This window comes from Apteryx rowi, unplaced genomic scaffold (genome assembly GCF_003343035.1).
Source record: "Apteryx rowi isolate R43461 unplaced genomic scaffold, aptRow1 scaffold_565, whole genome shotgun sequence".
NCBI classification, from domain to species: Eukaryota; Metazoa; Chordata; class Aves; order Apterygiformes; family Apterygidae; genus Apteryx; species Apteryx rowi.
The window spans coordinates 554,115-576,845 of NW_020450833.1; the positions used below are offsets into that span (position 1 = coordinate 554,115).

Here is a 22,731-nt window from a genome sequence, read left to right on the forward strand (position 1 = left end):
AGTAAATTACCACCTGGTTAATCTTTTCAAGGAAAAAACAGTTCCTCATAACTGAGAGGCAGAGGGATGCACTAACCAATGTGCTTCGGAGATGTGTGATAGGGCTTCTTGTCCCAAACACTGGAAGGTGTTTGGAACTTGCTTGAATTGTGGTATGATCCTGAGATTTACCATGTCTTAGAAATGCAGCCTGACCTAAAGCTGGCTTAAGAACAGTGATTCCTGGGGGGACCGTTAGATCATTACAGATTGTTGAAAGTTAAACTTTACTTATGTTAAACTATGCATCTGTTTATATAGTTACCTAATGAGGCATGGGCTAGAGTCCTTCAAGAGGTTTAATTGTATTATGAACTGATTAACCAATTTAAAATGTTTGCTTATTAAAATATTTTTTTTAAGTAAAGAACTTTCATTAAACTTGGGTTATTATTGGGCCTTCTATTTTGCCTTTAAAAGCTTTTTTCCCCCCCTCTTTACTTTTTTCAATGGATGAGCATTATGTGTGCCTAGAAAAAAAGGCAGATATTGCAGAAATGTTGGCACGAGCTCAGTGAGAAGCAATAGGTACCATACTAAAAAGCAGCACTCCCTCACTCCCCTCACCCTTATCTCTGCAATTAACTACAGCACCATTGTGAGGACTTGGCACATGATGGTAACCCTGCAATAATAATACTTTATATTGTAAATAACAGGGCGTTCCTGTCCAGAGCAGACAGTAGAGCTTCAAAGCTAGGGAAAAGACAAATACTGTGCTGTTGAAGGCCATAACCTTCTACCTTTTAAAAAAAGGGTCTAATCTTAAAAAATAACAGGGTAAAAAGCTAGCTAAATGAGGATGGTAAAGCTGCAATAAAGGTGTTCTTTGCTTAACCCTTAGAATACTGGTCTTTCCCAACATCTAGACTAAATGAATGTTATTGCACAGTGCAAGTATCCATTATATTCAGAGGGTTAAAGAGGTAGAACCAACAACGAGGGAAGATTGAAGGATACTGAAGTTCCAAAATCAGGGTATTGGCTACTGCATCTTAGGTAAAGATAACTTAGGAGAGCAGGTTCCTTTCTTGGTGGAGGCATTGATGAGGTTTTTTATTTCGTGTTTTGATTAACATCAAGAACCAGGCATGAATGTTTTTGTAATATTATTTGTGGGAGGGTGAATCTTCTGGAGTGATTGAGTCACTCTGCTGAATGTATGTTAATTAAGGTTTTTTTGTGGGGGAGCTTCTACCAGGTGCGATAGTGCCTGGAAATTCAGGAAATGAATTCTGAAGCTAGTTTGAGAGCAGGATATTCAACATCTTAGAGGATGGGGCTCCTACTTTGCCTAGAGCATGGATTTTCCATAATAACTGTTGATTTGAGTATCCAATTTGAAACATTTTTAATAAGCTGGATTTTAAGGGTTAAGGAGCTGAGATAGATGTGAAAAATTTGACCCATGACTGTGAGCATTTGCATCTATATCTATATATACATATGCATGATATATTTAATATATATTATTATATGTGATATTTATAAATTATATATATAGAGAGAATGGTTCTGTATTTCTGGAGAAGATACACTATGAGAACCAATTTTAAAATGCAGATATGCCTCAACACATTTGTTCGTTCCCATTTATCCTCCCAGAATTAGTATCTGAGCATGTAGATATCCATGTTTAAACATTAGACTCCCCTTCTTGTGTATTATAAAAGATGAGAGAATTTAGTGTTGCCTGGGGCAAATTTAATATTTAAATCTAAAATAAAATTTCAGTGCTGGAATCCTGGGCGCGACCCACAGTATCTCCTGCCCGAGACACAAAAGAAGATATTCTGAATTCTTTTCCACTCCAGGTAGAGCAACTTCATATACATTGAAAGAATAGCAGTCCTGAACAAGGCACAAGCAGGAAGAGAAATAGCTTTCTTGTAGAACTGCAGCTGCTGTTATGGGCAGTGGAATTTGTATGTTAAAGTCAAGTCTGCCAGGGAATGTATCTTTTTTTTTTTTTTTTTAATTGTCTGCTTTTTAGTGTCAGCAGATGCACTTTGCTTTGTGAGTAAGTAGATGACCTTTATCTCTGAACCCTATGATATGTACTTCATAATAACTGGTTGGACTACTTTGACAAATTATTAAATTGTCAGGATGCTGTTTGCAGCACAGTCCATTTTTAGAAAGCAGATAGTCAGCTGTTTGGCATTACGTTGGGTAGAAGAGCACCAGACAAGAAAGGCAGATTGCTTTATAAGCTATAAAATGTCAGTCAGTAAATACTCAAAGGTCTGGTTTAAGTGAAGAAAGAGTAAATACTAAGGCAATTTCTGTCCATGCATTGGATAATTTACCATAAACAGGAAACAAACTGTAGCAGCAAGCAAGCCACAGTAGTACGGGTCTACGGTTTGCTTCTTATGATGTATGATGCCTGGATGTAGCCTGTATTATTCAACAAATGAGACTTTGATCTATAGTGATGTGTTCTTTGCTTAATAAGCAGATGTTTGACTGTGTTTAACAGATGTGCACTTTATCCTGAAAAGCAAAACATTCTCCCTGTGCTGTAAGGGACAAGTTTTCTTTGGGTAAAGAGAGAATGAATTGTACTCCTGTCTGAATATAATCTACAGTTGGGTGTTTTGCAAACACCTGATGGAAAACTTTTTTTATGTCTGAGGTGGCAAGCAGAGAGGATCGAAGTACATAAATGTGTGAGAGTTTGTGTCTGTCCTTGCAAGACTTGCTTTCCAATCCTTGCTTGATCTCCTTTGACTTCTGCTGCTGCCTCTCTTTTCCTCTCCTCAACTCCTTAAAGCACAAGAGCTTTGTACCAATAAAGTCTCGCCAATATTTTGGTTGCCCACCTTCAGTTGAAAACTTAAGGCCCACAAGAGCCTCTGCCTCATTTGAACTCATCCAGGCCAGTCCTATTCCAAACACAAGTGATAATTTTTCTTTTTGCTATATATTTTCCTATGAATGCAGAATTAATAAGTCCACATGGCATGCTGTTCTGGGTTACTCTCAGTTATCTGTTAATCTTGGCTGTGCCAGTAAACATCGCTGGTTTTAGTATTAAAACAATATGTATCTATACTGATCGCTTGCAACCATGATGGTAATGTGTTAGGTTTTTGTGATCTTGCCTGGCTGAGGAGAGAGCTGGTGAAACAGGTGCCAAAAGCAGAACACACACCACAGGTAGGCACCTCTTTGCATTCAGGCAAACAAAGACTAGGACAAGAATAAATACAGAGAGGTTTTGCCTGATTTTATTTGGCTGAATGTGAAAACTGACATGACAGTGCTGCAGTAAGGAAAGAAAGGATGGCTCTACAGTTAAAAATTTAAAAGTCTCGGCCTTTTTCTTTTTTTGCATTAATTGTTACAGAACTCCTAGATCTTTACAAAGAAAGTGCTACATTAAAACAAAGGGATTGTGGGGAGTAAAACGCAAGGGAAATGTTTTGCATGCACAGTGCCATGCATGGTGCTTCAGTAAAAGCAGGTTTCCTTTGAAAGTTTGTGCTGTGTGAGAATTATTTTATTTCAGTGTTTTCAAGGGGTATTTGGGGGTGGGGTAAAAATTAATTTGAATTATTTCTCCCTTTTGTCACTACCTATTGCCTCTTTGTTCAGTGGATTGAGAATTCCTATACGTAGTTTAAAGACTGGGATTACATGTGATTAGTATTAATGTTAATTGCATGACAGGCTCCACTGAATCCAAGCACTAGTCTTTTCTCTTTACTGGATGCACTCTGCAAATAGCATTCTGAGCTCTCTCTGAGGAGGCTGAACTGCTGGTAGTGAAAGATACTTAGAGATGTATTCACCGATCCAAGTGAATTATATCAACTTGTTCTTTGAATCAAAAATTGTCCTGCACCAACCTTGTGTGATGCATTTCAATATGTCTGTTCTTTTAATGATCCGGTTTGTGAGCATAAGCAGTTATGAAGACCTGCAAAATAATTTTAGTAGTGAACTACTGGAAGATTGCAATGTACTATCAAGAAGTGTGGGTGGGGAGCCTTGAAATCAAAGTTCAATTTATGTTATTGTAGCTGTATTATCATTGTTGCTGTACATGCAAGAGATGCTGGAAGTGTGTTTTAAGCGCTACTGTGTTTAGCAAAGGACTGGAAAGATTTGCCAGAGGAGATCAAAAAGAAGAAGATACAAACTGTATTGCAGAGAGTGCCAGAAACTCATTTTGCGGCTGCTGTTGAAATATAAGTACTGTGAATGCTGACTGCCAAAATATGGGATTTATGGGAAATAAAGCCCTAAAATATTTTTCCCCTACAAAAAAAAAGAGACGGAGGCGGTAAGAGGAGTTCCTCCAGAAACAGTGGAGTTTTTTGTTATGTGTCTAGCTTCTGTTGAAGTTTTAAATGGCTTTCTGGTGCGATAAACATTTCCATATGAAGAAAGAATGGAAGACTAAGAAATAACTTAGCCTGCGTCTTTTGAGAGAAATGCGTTCAGTGGGTAGCAGCTTCGAAACCCGTAGCGAAGTTCTGTGTTCAATAACTGTTTCCAAGTGTCACTGTTGTAAGAAATAAATAAATTACATTGTATATCAGAAAAAAAGCAGATAATTCCATTGCAGATAAATTACTAAAATACTATTTGAGATTTTTTTTTTTTTTTAAATGAAGCCATAATTTTGAGTGTAATTTGGCTTCAGTGTTAGACCTATTGCACTTCCTGGAATAAAACGGGGAGCTTTGAGTGCTCCGGTGGGCCAGATTGCTTCCCATCTTTGTTACAAACAATATCAGACTGCAATCTTCTGCTGCCTTCGTTTGAGAATTTAATTAAGCATGTTCTTATAGTTGATCATAGACTGAGGCAGGATTTTTTTCCCCCTCCCCCTCTTCACCAGGTCTTTCTCAGGTCATTTATTTTTTCCTTGCAGTTTCTTACTCAGGTAGAGAGACAAGAAAAAACATAATGCTCACAAACCATGAGAACTAACAAAATAGCTGAAAAGAGTCATTCCAAGCTTGCTCTGAATCTTGTGTGTGATAAACTTAAATCACAATCCAGTGATAAGCAGAAAAGATTCAAATTCCAGGTAATATAATTGACATCGGCCAGCTTTACCTGTCACATCATGTGCATCAGTTTTAGTAGCCTTGTTCAGTGTGTCCAAGTGAAAATATTACATATTTGCTGCCGCCTGAATTGGAATATATTGAAAGAAGCATTTGAGTAGCAATTTGTTTTCTGTCAAGCCTCTCTTTAGGAATTTGTGAGCTACAAAATAATCCTCAAGTCTGGCTCAGCGTGGCACTTAATTTTAGATGACACCCTCTGCGTCTGAGTGGAGCTAATTAGTTTGGGCGAGTACTGCCTGCGTGTTTCACATCCACCTAGCAGGCTGCTAAGGCACGTATACCTCTGCATGGCACTGCCTCCGAGCGCAGGCGCTGTCCCTCCCGKCAGTGGCCTTGCCTGGGTTGCTCCGCAAGAGCATCTCCCTTAGGAGATTGGTTGAGTAGCCTTTTCATAGGTGGGGAGAAAATACCCTAGGCTCTCCAAAAGGTGTGCTGGGTACATGCGACCTTTGTGAAGGGCACCGAGTTATTCTGGTGGCGTTAAAGTTGCAGGAAGCACATAAGTAAAAAGTTTGTCTGCAGCGTGCTCCACGTGCAACTTTCTGACCAACCATCCTGGAGAGTGACTAGTTTAAACTTTGAGGGAAAATGTTTGTCCTTTGGTGCCCTCTTGTGGCTCTAGGATAGAGAAGCAGTCGGAGTAATTGCCATTTAAAAAAAATAGCATTTCATTAAAAAATATTATTTTAAACAATTAGTTTCTCATCATTTGAAGTCTTTATACAAATGTGGAGTGGGGGGGAAAGCCATACATAATAAAGCATGTAGAGCTGGATCTTAGATGTGAAATGTTAGAAATGTATTCATAAAAAATAATTCAATGTAGGTCTTAATGTGGTGAAAGTCCTGGCAGGCAGTAATTTTACACTTCTTAATAGCGCTGGTGCGATCCTGTGAGCTGAAGTTCAGGTTGTGCATGCGTCTGCATGTACGTGCCTGTGCTTGGGCACAGGTTGGCAGGGCTGGCGCCTTAGGATACAGCCTTCACAGATGCTTCAGTTTCTTAACCTTGATGTATCCCTCCAAGTGCTGCCCTTCACATCGCTCAAAGGGACTCCATGTTATAATCCTATTAAATAACTTCCTGGAACCATAAAGAAACTGGTAAAGGAGTTGGACTGTCATGCAAACTGTCTGCAGATAGTTGGGTTTGTTTATTTGCTGCTGCAAAGCATTTCATGATATCCTATGGTTTTCGATATTCCAGAATAATCTAAAATCCTTGTTTGGACAACCTAGGACTCCCGATCACAAAATTTTTGCAATCAGCAACACTTGTACTGCAGTGCAGTCTGCATGTCTGGGACTAATACGCAGCATATCTAGAGCCCTATCGAAGGCCAGATAGTTCCACATGGGGGCCAAGCCAAAAGCTGCACACTTGCAGCTCTTAGGAAATTTTGTATGACAACCCCAGACATGTGGGACTCAGTTTTTCTATCCCCTGTTATTTGGAGGGAGGAAAGATCCCATCACCAAACCAGTGGACGGGTGTGAGACAGTCTACTTTCTTTAGCAGCTTTCTCATGTAACTGTTGTCACTAGCTCTGTATGTTTAGGTTCTTAAATTCCTTAATCTTTTTATCCTTAAAATGGGAATTAGCTATATTTAGCCTTCTTTGGAAAAGCTTGATAGCAAGGCTGCTTATTTTATTAAAGTAACTTGAATTCTGTGATATATGAAGTTCTCAATGTAAATGTCATATGTGAAAATGGTTGCTTGTGTTTGCTTTTGTTTTGTGGTAAGCATATGTTTTCCCCACCCTTGAATCAGAGCCGAATAAGAGCAAAAAAACACTTCCTGTGTTTACATACAGCACTGCATTACAGAAATGTTTCTTGTTGCACTTTTTTATAGTTGCTGTTATATGAGAGAGGTTGGATGAATAGATGGAAGCCCTCAGTTTTACATGAAGGAGAGGGAAATATAAGAAATGTAAAATGGAGAGGACACTTGATTGCTTGGGCCAATAATATGGTAAGTATGTCACTGGTAAATGAACAAAAGTTGACCTACACTGATATTTGTAAATGCCTCAAAATAATGTAAATTGCCCACATATTCCTTTAAAAATGATACATTTGAAGAGTCCAGTATATAAGGCATTAAAGGAAAGTGTTTTAGTTGTTTTCTTCACAGACAACCCCGCTGCTGGCATTTCCTGCTGGCTGTTCAGCATTCTCCATATGACTGCATGCTTCTGAAGAAATTTAAGAGAAGTAGCTGTACAAACAATCATTAAGGGAGGTCGCCACCATATACTATTGTAAAGCAGAGTTTTCACCACTGAAGCAAGCTGCCTGAGGAAGTAATGCTAATGTGGAAAAAAAAAGAAAAAAAACTTGTAATTTGTATTGAAGAGACATTACTGTATGTATTTCTAATGTGGCAGGCTACAGAAAATGATAGTAATAACTGCTTATTTGGGTAGGCCACTGGAAAAGGCTTAGGAGAAAGTAGACCCTTTTTGCTCTAAGTATAATTCATATTTTAAAGGGAACCATCGTTGTCATGCTGAGTGTTACATTTCACCTGTCACTGTATATCTAATTGATGGGTCAGTGTCTATATTTTGAAGCTCAGCAGTGAGGGGTACACTTTATGTATGTAACATGTCTAGGTTCCAGAGTTTTATTTTCAAATGTGACACAGATACTTTTGAAAACATTAGCTGTTTTGGTTTTTCTTCTTTCCCCCCCCAAGGGGTGGTTCTCCTTCTAAAGGGAAGCATTTATTAAAATATCTTTAAGCAGTTGTTCTGTTACTTCCTTTAAAAACAGTTTTTGAAATTGTTAGAGTTGGACTTTGTGTTTATGTGCTCCCCTTTAATAACTGCATTAGGTTTGAAACTTCAGTGAGCACTTGATCTTCATAGCATTAACTCTTTTGCAGGTTTGTTCTTTTCAGAGTCATACAATTAAAATATATATTCTAGGTGAAACTGCTGGGAATAGATAGGACAGTTGAGGAGAGCTATCTCTAGAGATGACGTGCCACATCAAAACACAGCATACTAATAAAATGTTGAGAACCATCTGTCAGAGACAAAAAGCCATGGTCAGGGCCTATCTTTCAATGAAAAATGAAGTGACACTTGCCCTCCAAAAGATTAATATATTTGGTTATTGGTCTTTCCCTTCCCCCCACCTTTACCTTTTTAAAATTTTCTCCTTCCTCTAGCAAGGCTGAGGGAGGGTTATTGCTTTCTTTTTTCTTTTCTCCACCCCCCCCAAGTCATTCAGAGAAAATCTTATATAGCCTTGCTACTTAATGTACTTGGTATTTAGCTACCTAATTTTTATGTTCTTGAGCTTTTTGAGTTTTTTTGACGCTCTGTATGTGAGCTTGTTAGACCTTGGATATTCTGAGATGGGCTCCAGGTTATTTAGGCAAGGCCTAATTCTGCTGTCAGATGCTCATGTAACCCATGTCTGTTGCTGTGCCCCCTTCTCCTTCATCCATGGCCAAAAGTGTGAATTTTACAGACTGAGGGACCTGAGGACCAAATCCTTAAAGGCATTAGGCTGCCTATCTCACATTAAAACAACAGGATTTTGTCTGCTTCGTGGAAGAAAGGTGACTCTGGAAGTCTTTTCAGTTCATGACGTGAATGGCACGCTTTAGCTATAGGGGATTCTACACTGTTGTGTTGGGGCACTTTAAAAGTACACTAGTCTACCTAATGCAAGATTTGCTGCATTGTAGAAAAACAGAATGTGTGTCATTTTTATCTGAAAATCGTGATTGTAGACAAAGTAGTAAGATTAATAAAAGACTTCATTAAAACATGGATCAAAGAAGATTGCACATTTTATCAAATGAGCTTAGAAAACACAAAACATAAGCTCCTTGTTTATGTTACCCAGAGATCTGGGCTCTCTACACTGCAGATTCTGTATACAGTGTTTTTTCTGAGACTGCAATGACTGTTAACTTCAGAGATGTCAGTAGGAGAGTTTTCCACATTTGCAGTTCTTCAGTGACAAAGATCACTAAAGAAGCCCCTGCCCATCCCCAGCTGCATGTTTCTGCCCACCCCCAGGCCACTTACTGCTCCTTGTGATGTAGGATGAAAAAAAAAAAAAAGCAAAAAAAAAACACACAAAAAAACCCAAAGAAAACCCAGGCTTAGAACATGACCCCCATGTTTGGACTTGTTGACTTACGAACAGTTGAATCAGTACAGCTGAGGACCTAGAAACCTGCAGTGGGGGGGAACAGAAACAGGCAGGGGAATCTCTTAAATCAATTTTGTCACCGGAGAAATCATAACATGGAATGGCATCCTGGACACTGACCTTTCAAGGTCCCTTCCATCCGCTTTTCTATGATCATGAGAGCTGGTTTTTCTGCTTGGTGAGCTTAAAGGAAATATGTAGCAAAGAGTTTCATTTTATTTAGGGGACTTCTGTGTTTAAATCACTAAGAAACGAATCATTACTTAACATGAAATTAATCTCCATTTTGKTACTGGAAAGGTTACAGCTCACCTTTTCTAAATAACATGGAAAAATCTGATTAATGGCTCTTTTAATTTTTTCTAAAATGACTTCAATCTTCCTTTCTTTAAAGCTTTTTTTTGTTTTGGTCATTTGGGAGCTTTCCTGAGGAGGCAGTGAAAAATCACAGCAAAGAAAACTAAGTGTCATTTAAATATGTTTGTTTCTATTGTATTGTGTAAGAGTAAAAATGCATTTTAGGAGAAGTGCAGGTTGGCTTATTTTATGTTAATGAGGTGCTACTTCATCTTTTCTTTTTCCAAGGTGGAAATTTCTGCTTCTCTGTAGGGACTATTTTGGAAGAGCTGTTTTTTTTTCATTCCTTCAGTAGTAGTACCAGCACAACATGCTGGACTGATTCATGGCTGGAGTTGGTAGTCTGTCACTCATTCACTTGTTATCTTTTCATTTTGCATGTCAATTCAAAATATCTAACTTATTCTAGTCTCTTCATTCTTTTTTGTCATCTCTTGTGAGGTGATTGCTTTCAGTATAAACTGCTTTCCCTGTTTATACAGATCTGCCCTGAAACTTATGCCATAAACTGTATCACTGTCTTACTGTACAGAATAATCTGGGATGTGGTGAGTAGGAGTTTGTCAGACTAAATAAATTTCTCTTTTGTTTAAACTTTCAGGGCGTGAAGATACTTGACATGATCTCCAAGCAAAGAATTACCAATGTGCCTCGAGACGACATAAGCCTTCGCCCAGATATGTATCCCTGCAGCCTTTGCTGGAAGGATAATTTAACGCTGATTATTGGCTGGGGAAATTCAGTAAAGGTACAATTACCTGTCTTTATAATAAATGCTTGCTGTTATCACAGAGAAACAGAGGATTATTTCTGAAAAGCAAAGACAATCGAAAAGAATAGAATTTGGTTTGACTGCAGTGTCTACAGCAGAACTCCTGCTGCCATAGAAATGTCATTGGACTGACCCTCATGAGGAGGAGTAGTGATAGACACCCAGCGGTCAGGCAGTTTTCTGTGTGTGAGCACACAGTGAATGCAATCCTCAGGGACGCTTCTCTCCTCTGTGCCTTGGAGAGATTTTCTCTTTTGAAAGCTTTTAGAGAGCTGTTGTGAATTCATTTCTTTTGATTAGCATTAAGGAAGAACAATTTACCATGAGGTATTTTTTTGGAGGGGGTTATTTGGGGATGGAGGGGGTTGTGACTGATAAAACAGCCACATAATTTCAGTCAACCATGGGAAAAAAGGGACAGGGAGGAGAATGTTGCGGGGACAGGCTGATTTGAGTTTTGTTTTGCTTTCAGCAGGGAACTGGCATTTCAAACTTGTGCACTACAGACTGTATGATTTGCTCAGACTAGCACCTGACACGGGTTTGCTACAAGCCTGTTAGGTGCTTTCTAATAACAGATTGCTACATCATTGCACAGTGGGAAATTAAAAGTACTTGTTAGAAGTCGATGGAAAGGGAGGGTAAAGTGAGGTAGGTGAAGCATAAAAAGCTTTTGCAGCATTAAGCTTTGAATTTTACAAATCAGCAGGCTTGTCTAAGTTTGGCATCTGTCTTCCCCGTGTTTTGTGCTTGCTTTACAACACTTGGGTATTTGCATTTCTTTAAATGTACATACTCTCTTCCTCTTATTGTGAGTTGCAATAACATATTCTTACTGAAATAGTAAGGTAATGAGATGCTAAGTATGAGAAGATACAAAAATCAAACTSACATGTACTAGTGTAAAGAAATAGTATTGAGCAGATGCTTTCTCTCTTGCTGTCCATTTTCCTTCTCCTTTCCCAGCATATTTATAAGGCTATGGGCTACAGTCACAACTTTCCTGTCTTGTTTTCTACTTCAATGATGCATCATTGCTATTTTACAGCCTGTGTTTTTCAAAATATAGAAATGCGTGTCCAAGAATGCCTCAATAAGGAAAAGAGTTTCTGGAAAGAGTTAATATTATTTTGTGAGTTACAGTTTGTTCATCGTAATGATCCAAATCTATTTCCTAGATTTGCTCGGTAAAGGAACGGCATGCCAGTGAAATGCGTGACCTTCCGAACCGCTATGTGGAAATAGGTATGATTGTATGAATGTGCTCTCCTTCTCAAAATTAGATAAGCTTTGAAAGGTCTGTTTTAGCCTTCTAGCCTGAAAAAGCTGTTACAGTTCAGAGGCAATGTGTACTTATAACATAAATGTCTTCCTATTTTTAGCTGGTGAGGTTGTCACAATGTCCTCATGCGTAGTTTTTTGTAATCTCAGTGAGTCTGAAATTCTGTGCTCTTCCAAAATCAGAGATCCTTGTGTGAATAGCGGATGTCTACACTTTCCCATCATACAGATCCCTGCAGAGAATGTGTCTTTTCATCTTGGTTAAATGATAATCGTGGTAGCATATTAAGGAGAAAATAGACCTTAGTTTAATGAATTATGTGTTTGATTTTATCGTTCATCACTTTTTTTTAAACACTTCTTTACATAGTGTTGGAGAGTTGGTTTGAATTTTCCCTTGTTGCCTTTTTTGCTTCTGCATTTTGTGTCTGTTCTCCTTTGCTTTCTTATTTCTCCAGTCTAGGTGATAATAATAAACTTCATTATTGCTGATTAATGGAAAAAAGTCATGACAAAAAATGTATATGAAGTAAAGCATAAAGTGGAATTTGAAGGAAATTTGCTGGGGGCAGAGGGGAGGTAAACAAAAAGTTTCCAGTGTCCCCAGAAGAAATTTCTGATGAGGAAGGATTTCTGAAGAGGTAACGGTGGAAGGATAAGTAGGCCTTCTGGGACTGCAGAGCAGAGTGGACCACAGTGTGAAAACTTCTGTGCTTCCTTGGCTTGCCTGTAATGACTTGAAGTTGGTACACTAGAGTGTTCAAACAAACTCCTGTCTCGTGTCAGCATACTGACCAGAATGTTGCAGGGCGTAGATGTATATGGCTTAATGATTTCAGAAAAGAGCAGTTTTAAAACAGCTCCTGAAAATCAACTAGGAAACTCATTAAACTCTGTATTAATTCTGGATACTGTGAGAAGAAGGCTTGCCTGACAAACTGAGACTTAAAAGCTGTTTGTTGATTAAGATTACATTTCCCAAAAGAATTACTAACTCTGGAATTCTGGATTTTTGAGAGAATTAAATTGAGGAGAAGTTCAGTCTTGAGTTCTACCCGCAGATCTTTCTATAAGCTTTTGTCTACCTGTAAGTAGTCTTTTTGAAAATAATTAAAAGGGGTGGTTTACATGACAGATGAACAGAGGCAACTTTTACACTGGCCTTACATGACTCTGTCTTTTGGAACTTTATTAAAAATAATAAAAAGCTCTCATCAAACTGTTTAGGTGCAAATCTAGAGAAGGCTAGAGATTTCTGTGGAAGTCACTTCTTGATCTTACACCCTTCAGCCTAAATCCTTTCTATTTTTGAGGACTGTGTTTTATGTCACTAACCTGTTAACAATGTGCTTGAGATTTCTTTCTGGTTTCAGGTCAGAGCACCGAAACAGCTCTGCCAAATGCTGTCAGCAGCACTCATTGCAGCATGGGTTTTAAATTGGGAGGGAAAAGGGGGGAGGCATTATTTGTTCAAGTCTCAGTGGAAATTACAATAGCTTTTGATGTAATCATGTAGAAGCTGCTCTTAAGAGCCCTGTATTGTGCCATAGTGTCTATTTCAATTTTACTCTGATTTAAACTTACTTTCAGATGCATGGTTGGAAGATCTTGATATTATCCATGGGCAGACTGGCAACCAGGCCTTTTTTTTTTTTGGGGGGGGGGGGGGGGAAGAACATTAGTATGCTAAGTGGATGCATAAGCTGATACATTCTCAGTGTGTGTATTTTTAATGTCTAGAACTTACACAATGTCAGAATATCCTTCAGTGGCAGGATAGCTGAATATCCTTCTCATGTTCTGGCTTATAACATCTTGGCATCATACTTCATGAAAAAAATCAAACAGATAACACAGTATAACTTTTGTCATGTTTAGTGTTTTCTTTCTGCTTTTACAATTTTGCACCTGAAATGAAAACCAAGGGTGGACTAGGAAGCATTCATATTTCGCTCTCTGCTTATCAGGGAAATACATATGAAGCCTATGACAACACAGTGTTTTCTATATCTCAACAGTTTCAGATTTATACTGTTTTACAGTCATTTTGAGGGTATCAAAGTTCCACAGAGTTAATAATAGTGTAGTAAACTGTGTTGGCATTGGTAAAACATAAATGTCCCTTCAGTGGTTTCCAGCCCAGCAAATAAGGAAACGGAGCATTTCCTGCATTGTGAGTTCCTCAAAGTTAGGTGCGTAGAATACTGTGGAACAAGGGCTTCCTTGTTCTTTGGTTCTGTTTTAATGTACAAGCATACTTACTCAGAGGCAGGAAAAAGTGTGGTATCTGCCCTGATCCTAAACCAGGCTGCCCATAACATGGGAATGTAACACCACTGAACTGTTCTAGTGGTAGTTGTTTTCTTTGAAAAAAGATGATGCTGTGGTTTTGTGTAAGAGAAATTAGATGAAATATTCATACAGTTTTCATGTATCTATGTGGCATCTCTAACTTTATTTACATCTTTCAGTATATTAGTGGTGATTTTCTTTACTAATCTTCTCTGTTGTCTCTTTGGCTATATGTTGCAGTTCATTATGTACGCGGCTCCTCATTCAGTGTCATAGATAAACTCAAGTGAAATGTTTCTACTTAGGTTTGAATGCATGTTAGCTGAGCAGATCGTATCGGTTTAGCTCTGTCAGCTACCACAGTGAAGTACTGTATTGATTAGAGAATATCGGTATTGAATTACAGGCTTAACGTGGACTAAATGCCATTGTGATCTTTCTTAAAGAGTGTTTGACCTCTGTGCTGCCTCCTGATATGTGTACAAAAGCTGTAATACTGGACAACTTCTGAACAGGGAACCCTTCCTCAACGGGAGCCTGCTAGAAGGCTTCTTATTGAAGAACTAATTAGCATTTTGCAGTTAATATAATGCCTTTTCAAAGTGAAACAGGACATCTTACAAGCATTAAATACTCTTCCAGTGACTTTGTGAAGTAGCTCAGGTTTTTGTATATTTTTTTGTGGAGAAGTACTTCATCAGTGTCTCAGTTAATTTACTCAGGTTGTTAATAATAGTGGAAAGTAGAAATTAGCAGTGAAAGTCAGTAAAAGACTTGAAGTCGATTACAGACTTCCTATTCAATTCACTGTAGTCCAGATTTTATCTGAGGAATCTCACCTTAATTCCAGGTGCCAACTGGTCAGCAATGCCTTTTGAGCAATTGTCTCCCCTGTGTGTCCCTCTGGAAGTAGCCTACTGATATAAAACTTGCATGTTTTGTGGATATGCATGTAACAACACATCTATATTTTGTGGGGGAAAAGCTGCATAAATGCATGCCAGGTTACCACTGAGTAATGAGTAATTGTACTTTTTCATCTGAAAGGAAAACATGGGAATATTTATTTTGGGGCGTTAAAAAAAAAAAAAGGCACACACCAATATGTGGCTTGTAAAGTGAGATACTGTGACCTACCATATCAGCATATTTCTCTTTATATAGGTAGAACTTAAAGCTTAATTAATGAATACAGTTAGCAGGAAATTATTAGTGGTAAAATGTCATCAACTTTATATGCTGACTTATGCAAACATTTCACTGGAGCAAGTCTGTGTACTCTGTGAAAAGCAAATTCCTCCTCTCCCCCCCACCCCTCCCCCATAAAACCCTGTATAGCCAATTCCGCTTAGACTATTACCCATCCTGTTATGTCATAGGCCAAATGGATCCTTTTTAAGTTCCTTGATAAAATTAGTCAAGACTACCACACTACTGAATATTTTTCCTATTGGTTGATAAAGTTTTTCAGTTCAATGTTTAATGGAAAAAAAGAGTTTTCCAGAAAATCAACTTTGAAACTTTGAAATTTAAGCTTCTGATTTCTTATTAGTCATCAAGGATTGCATGGGATTTCCTTAAAGGTTTTATGTCTGTATCTGGAGATTTATGTAGGTGATTGCCATATTTCTAATAATGATTTTATTGTTGTGTGAGATAGAAAGGGGATAAGAACTTCAGCATCATATTTCCATTTCACAAAGCCTGATTGCAGGTAAAACAACAAATTGTAATTCTGCTTACAGTGGACAAAACATTTACTAATTCAACTGAAAGAGTAGGTTACACCAGAAAGATGATGACCTRCATGACCAAAAAGATTTTTCCTGATGTTTCTGATGATTGTGATACTGTAATTGAGAGAAATTGTTTTGTTTTAATAGTAAAATTTTTGCATGTTTCCATTCTGCTCTGGTAGCCAGTGGGATAACAGCTTTTAGTCACAGAGGCTTTTACAGATCTCTGACTGAATTTTGAGTGGTGGTCTTTTTTGTTTTGTTTTGTTTTTGTTTCGTGATCACATTCAATTAATAGTATCATTATCATTGCCCTCTTCTGCTTTAGTGAAAACGCTTATCCCTGTTACTGCATGGCATTTGGTTTTGTATTAAGAATGATTGATGAGCGATTGCTAAATTTTCTCCAAAGCAGACATTGTGAACCTTCAGCGTTAGATCAAAAGAAACTTTAAGACCGTTCTTGCTACCATTTTGAATGGAAACAGAGTGAAGGTTGTGAATTCCAAGTTCAGAAGAATAGATTGAGAAATTCTGTTCTGTTATCGTTGGGGTATGGGACCTGCTGTTGATTTTAGGTTTACCCTACTGCTCCTCCTACTAGAGTTCAAGAAGAAGAATAGTATGCCGTAATGATAAATAGTTAAATAGTTGCTTAAATTTCCATAGAGTAATTTTGGGTGAAAATTTACAAGGAGTGCTGAAGATACTCAAGAGCAGCAATGTACAGTTAAAGGAAACTCATGTGGGTTACTTCCTTGGTCCTTCCCCAAAATTTACTGTTACTTTTTAATCACAGTTGGCATTTCTTCAGCTGGGCACATCCTGAGGTTTGTGTTCAGGCTCCTACTCAGAATTGGGTCTGTCCTGGAAATTTTAATATATGAAGACAGTTTTGGAGTGTAATGGAAAATAGAAACCTGTTGTAAATAAGGAWATTCTTAAAAGCCTGAGCATGTGTTCATCTGTGAAGACTTTCAGAGAAAAATATGAATGTTAGAAAAATGAGATTTTTACTAATGCATATATTGGGTAGTACACCTAAAAGTAAGAATTTTATTTCTATAAAAATTGAACCTTGTATATGTTTATACTCTCTGATTTGCTTATATCTATTTAAAAACAGCTTAAATGATGCTTATATGGGACAAAGGCCTTTTCTGGTTCTGTAGCTAGAACTGAATGCATGTACTGTGAAAAAATGTTTTTTTAATATATTATATCAAATGCGATTACATGACTCTGATGATAGCTAATCAAAGTATGCCATTYTGTGTACTATTTTTTTTCTTTTTGCACACCTAACCTAGCCCTGTAAAAGCACTGGTGGTGGAGCTACCATCTTAGAAACACTACAGGTATGCTATACTGTGGCCCACACCAATGACCAAATTTTGTAGATTTACCCAAGATAGCTGGTTAAAATGTAATTTGGTAGTGTGTAATGACATCACCCCAGCATCCCAAAATCGCCCCAGAATTAGGCTGGGGCCAGTTTGCATTGCTTTGTGGCTGTGCTGCTGTTAATATATGAATGGGCTACATGAAAACTAGCCTGTGTTTGCTTCTCCTTTTCCTGCATACATTGTATAGAATTAAAAAAAAAATCCTTCTTCTCCCCTACATGTTAAGTTTCATGTTAATTCTCTGCCTTCTAGTTCAGCTTCCTGCTTACTTTCCCAAAAGATAATGTTGAAACCTTGGGTCCGTTGAAATCAACAGCAAAAACCTCTGACATCTCTGTAACCAAAATTTTGCTTTATAAATCTGTAGTGTTAAAGCAGGAGCAGTTTTAGGAGATTTGATTAAATGAAATAGATTTTTTTTTTTTTTAGTTTCAGTCCACTGCATGCATGTGGAGCTCTAAAATATAATTTTTTTTTATAGAGTTTGGATAAATAAAGTAGCATAGTGTCCCATCTCTGCGGTGTGGTATTTGTCACATATTTCTTTTAATGAACAAGAGAAAAGGTTTACAGCTTTCTCTTTTTTTATATATCTTGATAATCTGTTTGACAGCTCTACATAGAGGCTGAGCATAGAGTAGATCCCATGTCAGCATATTTTCCTTCTCTTCTGACAGGCGTAAACATGTAGAACACATGGCCATATCTAGGTCATTCCCATTTACTTGTATGCTACATTTGATTTAATTGTTTTGGATCTTCTTCGAGTTAACAGCATTACTGGAATACATCTGTGTTGGATTCCCTCCCCCTCCCTTTATCACAACAAATGAACCATTAAACCACATGGGAGTAGGCCAGATTAACCTATCTAGTGGTCTGTGCTGCTATAACTTCTATAATTTCTTCAATAAAACTTTTTTTTATTGCATCAAAGACTGTTATTGGGTCAAGAAGAACCGTCTATACTAGATATTCGTTGTTCAAGGCTGTAGTGCTGGAGCTGGAGCACTGTGTTTCCTCAATGCCTCTTGAGGAGGACAAGCTGCAAGAAAGCTAAAAGTGAAACCTAGGAGACTAAACTCTATTTAAAAACAGAACTTCTTGCAGCTATCTTTTCTTTTGTCTTGCTGAAGAGCAATACTGCTTTATCCTAAATACGCCATTACGTGGATGTTGGAAACATTTATAAGTGGGTTTCACTGGCACTGAAATTCTAGCAAAAGTCAGTGAAACATCAGTGATTTTTGAAAACTGCACCCGTAATCTTTATAAATATACTGTTTACCACACTGTTTTCCTCCCCAAATTCAAACATCAGCATTTTATGTGCCTCTAAGAGTGACTATCTCTCGTCACTTTTAAAAACTGTCAATAAATGTTTCTTTGCTGTCCTTCGAAGCACTGTTCTGGATGTGACTTTGTTTTTTCTTTAACATGTTCCCCCCTGCCCCCGTCTTCCATATTCTTTTAAACCCCCAAATACTGAATTGTAAACTGGAGATAAGGTATACTGTGCCCCAGTCCAGGTAACGTCATGAGTCTTGCAGGCGAGAACAAAATAATGGCATACAGGATTACAGATGTCTCCCTGTTCTCTCCCAGAACAGATCGAGTGTTTTATCCTGATGTCGTGCTTTCATCCGCCAGTGATGTCAAAGTGTTTATAAGCATTAAATAAGAAACTGTATTTGCTTAATCATTAAGACAGCTGTCAAATCTGTACTTTACTTGACAGTATTTTTTTCTTCTTTTGCAGGAAGAGAATTATCTTAGTTAAAGAAAATTATTTTTACTGTCATTATGCTGCATTTTCTGTTTACTAAAATGATTAGTAACTATTTTAGTAAACAGTAGATACTAGTAATGTAGCTTGCTAGTTAGCAAGCAAGAAAACTTTTATACACATGGTTTCTCTTAAAAACAGGTTTCAGGAGAAAATCATGATGCATTTGATATACCTATAAGCTTTTACCAAAATCTTTCTTCAAATACAAGCACCAAGTCACGAAATGGCTTGGACATCTTGATGCTTCATCAAATTCCTCATCTTGTGGTTTGGGCCCCGTCAACAAAAAGCATCAACAGAAAGTGCTCCCCAAATGTTTGGTGCTTGCACTGTAAACCCAGCAGAATAAAAAACTAAACGGTTATTTCTATGGCAGTACTCTGCTTTAATAAGCCTTTTGTAAATACAATTCAGCTCTCTTTCCTACCTCTTTCCCAAAACAGTCATTACTTAAATGTCCCGATTTCAGGAGCAATTTTAGGAAATTAATTTTCAGTTTATGAACAAGAAAAGGGACTATTCTTTAACCATTTCTTTTCTTTGTAATGGGTGTATCTGTAAATCTTCCTGTGATGTTTAAAGTGATGATAAATTAATAATGATCTTTGTGTTTTTATGTCATACCAACAGATAGAGCAGGTGGGATTCTGTAAGGCCACATGACTTGCTACAAACATGCCAACCTAAGATGATGTTTTATATTTTGCCTACTTTACTGAGTTTGTTTTGGGTTTTGCTTTTTTTTTTTTCTCCCCAATGTGATTACGGAAAATCTAGCTGACCCTTCATTTCACATGTCTCATCTCCAGCATGTCCTGAAGCACAGACCTTTCTTTTTGTAACCCTTAGAGGAATTTAATCTGTTAAATGTAATTTTTCATCATCTTGCTGATCCAACTGGGAAGTCTGTAGGTTTGTTATACATATTGGGTCTGTGTTTCTCTGAAGTACTTCTACTGTGTGCTGTTGTTTGCCTCTGGAATTCAGTTGTCTGTTTTTCTTAGGGAGTGAATTATGTTCATTTATTTACTTAATCTGTTTCCTTTCCTGTATTCCAGTTTTCCAGTTCGAAACTGAATTCCATATCAGTGGACTTGCACCTCTCTGTGACCAGCTGGTTGTACTTTCCTATGTAAAGGAGATTTCAGAAAAAACGGTAATTCTTTTTGTTACAGTTTCCTCACAGCAATAAACTGCCTTGTAATCTGGGGCTTAAACAAGGCGCGCAGATCTGATTATCTATGGGGGAATTTGTAGTCAGCTTGTAGTGAACAGTGCTTGAAACTTCCTTGACCTATCAAGTAGGGTCAACAGAGGTTATGGTGAAGACTAATGTATTTACCTTTTAGAAGTCCTGTCTGATTTCCTTTGTTTCTTGCAGGAAGCAGAGAAAGTCACACTAGACATTCTTTCTCTCTTCCCCCCTGCCCCGTTTTTTTTTCTTTTTGTCTTTCTCTCTCCTTTTTTCTTTTTCTTCCTGGTATTTGTTTAGCAGAAGAAATGAAGGATGTTTTTAGCCACAGGAGGGGCTTGCTGACACTGCATGTTAGAAGAAATGAGAGTAGTGAAGTTGATCAACTCCAGCAATAGGAGTCACTGTGGCAGGGGTGGGATAAATTACTGCAAGTGTTGTTCCCCTTGCTTGCAAGACCTTAGTGTGTACATGAAGATATTTGTGTGGATAGGCAGAAATTAGAATTCGTGTCTGTCGTTTTTACTGAGAGAGCGTGAGTGAGTACTGTGTCTGTCTCCTGCCTTTATTTCATATTGCAAAATAAAAGGAGAGGTAGCAGAGGAAATCCTTGAAGTTGCAGTGTTAGAATGGCAGATGCTCTTGATCATCTCTTTGATGGGATGTCTGCATTAGACGATCATCACCATAGTAACCTTAAGCAACTTGGTGCACGTGTTGCTAGGCAATGAAATGCTGTAGGTTCAAACAAATGCTCAAGGCTGCTGAAATCAATAGGGTTGGCTCCTAGCTCTGCTGCAGGATGTCAAATTATTATTTCTTTATTTATATTAAGGAGAAAAATAATGTCACAGCAGTGTTTCCCAAGAGAGCCAGTGCAGTAGTCTTCTAGTGCCTGAGAGTCAGTGAAAGAAAAGGAGGTAAACAAATGGGATAAGGAAGGGGGAAGAAAAGGTAGGTTGAAATGGTAGGAAGCAAGGAAATTGGGAGCCGTTATTAACAGAAAAGTAGCACTGGAAGGGAGCTAGTGTAAAGCAGGTAGTAACTGAGAAAGGTTAAACTCATTCTGGCTGCTTCAAGAAAGAAAGATGAAAAGAGAATTTCAGGTAATGTGACAGTAATAGAACAGAGCAAAGAGATTTGTCATGTATTTGTTTTTAATTTGCCTTTAAAGCAAGCAAACAGAAAAAGCCAAACCAAACAGCAAACCCTGGATGCTGGACTTTGATAACTTCCTAGTCCTCTCAGTAATCATGGCAAGGAAAGAATTTTTCTTTCTGACACCGTGGCTCTGCCCCAGTGTGGTCAGAAGCCCTTCATCAGTGTCTTGGGCTCAACGGAGCCCTACTTGGCTGAGCCTGCAGCAGAAGTGCCGCTTCCTACATACAAATGGCTCTGGGTTGTGAGGAGCACTGGTGGTCTTAACGCTTGATTTCACAGCTCTCAGATGACAACTTTTTATTTGTTACATATCAGATCAGATTTGAACTTGTGACTTTGCTTGATTTTTTTCATTTGCAATTGGAACAGTTGAACTAGGAAAAGACATGAGTGGTGCCCCTGCCAAATGTGTAGGGTAAAAACAGTGTGAAGACACTTCTTACGTCATCTTGTTCTTCCATTCTATGCTTAGTTTTAATTCACAGCCAGAAGTATAAAAAAGGATTGTCTTAGATCTTGACTTAATTAAAACTAAGGGTAGATGAAGCCAGCAGTTTTCCCTGGATATAAAATGAAAATCCATGATGTCATCTTAACAAAATGACCTACATTACACTTCCCAAGTTCATGTTACTTAAGATAGCAGCATACCGAGGGTTTTAGGTTATTCTAGAATTAATTTTGCCCCTACCACTGCTGAATGCTTAAAAGTGTAATTTTAAACTCCAGCTAGTACCGAAATAACATTGTTTCATAGAGCATGACCTCAGCTGAGAATCAGACTTAAATTTTGGAATTCCAGTGCTTGTTGAATGCACTGGTTGATGGTCATCTGTGATAGCTCTGAAAACTTCTGTGACCAAGAGCAGAAAAATAATGAGCAAACTCAGGAAAAAAGTTTAGACTTGTGCCTGTCTAAGCCTCCTTCTCTGTGCTGATCTGTCAGGGGAAGCAAGCCAAGAGTAGCAATAACTTTCCTATGTGTTTCAGCTGCAATTATAACTACTCAGTGGAGCACAGCTTTACAACTTGTATAGTTCACAACTGAATACCCAGTGCAAAGTGAATACTGGTACTGGGAGTTTGGGAATGTTTGCARTTGATGAATTTCAATCTTATTCATAGGTGACAGTCAGTTGGTGTTGGTAAGGTAAACTGTATAGGATGCTACTAAGATGTTTGCATTTTTCTAGGAAGTGGAATGTTGTGCAAGACCTAGACTGGATATTGTACAACCCTTACYTGAGTCTTGTGAGGAGATCTCTTCGGACGCGCTAACAGTAAGAGGATTTCAGGAAAATGAATGTAGAGATTATCATTTAGGTAGGTGAGCTTAATATTTTTTGTTTTGCTTTCATAACTTAGTTAAAAAAAAAAAAAGACTTCATCTGTGAAGAATCAAAGCTTCTGTGTCACTTTTGTACCATCTCCTTGAATAAC

The 22,731-nt window shown here is 38.0% G+C and overlaps 1 protein-coding gene across 1 annotated transcript in view; it reads left to right on the forward strand.

Annotated features, from left to right (window-relative positions):
- VPS41 (VPS41, HOPS complex subunit) overlaps positions 1 to 22,731 on the forward strand; it is a 77,672-nt gene that overhangs the window by 48,233 nt on the left and 6,708 nt on the right. The window contains exons 8-12 of the mRNA XM_026082012.1: positions 6,985 to 7,104; positions 10,264 to 10,410; positions 11,613 to 11,679; positions 19,997 to 20,094; positions 22,485 to 22,614. Coding sequence (XP_025937797.1) covers positions 6,985 to 7,104; positions 10,264 to 10,410; positions 11,613 to 11,679; positions 19,997 to 20,094; positions 22,485 to 22,614 — 562 coding nt within the window. The remainder of the gene's footprint in view (positions 1 to 6,984; positions 7,105 to 10,263; positions 10,411 to 11,612; positions 11,680 to 19,996; positions 20,095 to 22,484; positions 22,615 to 22,731) is intronic.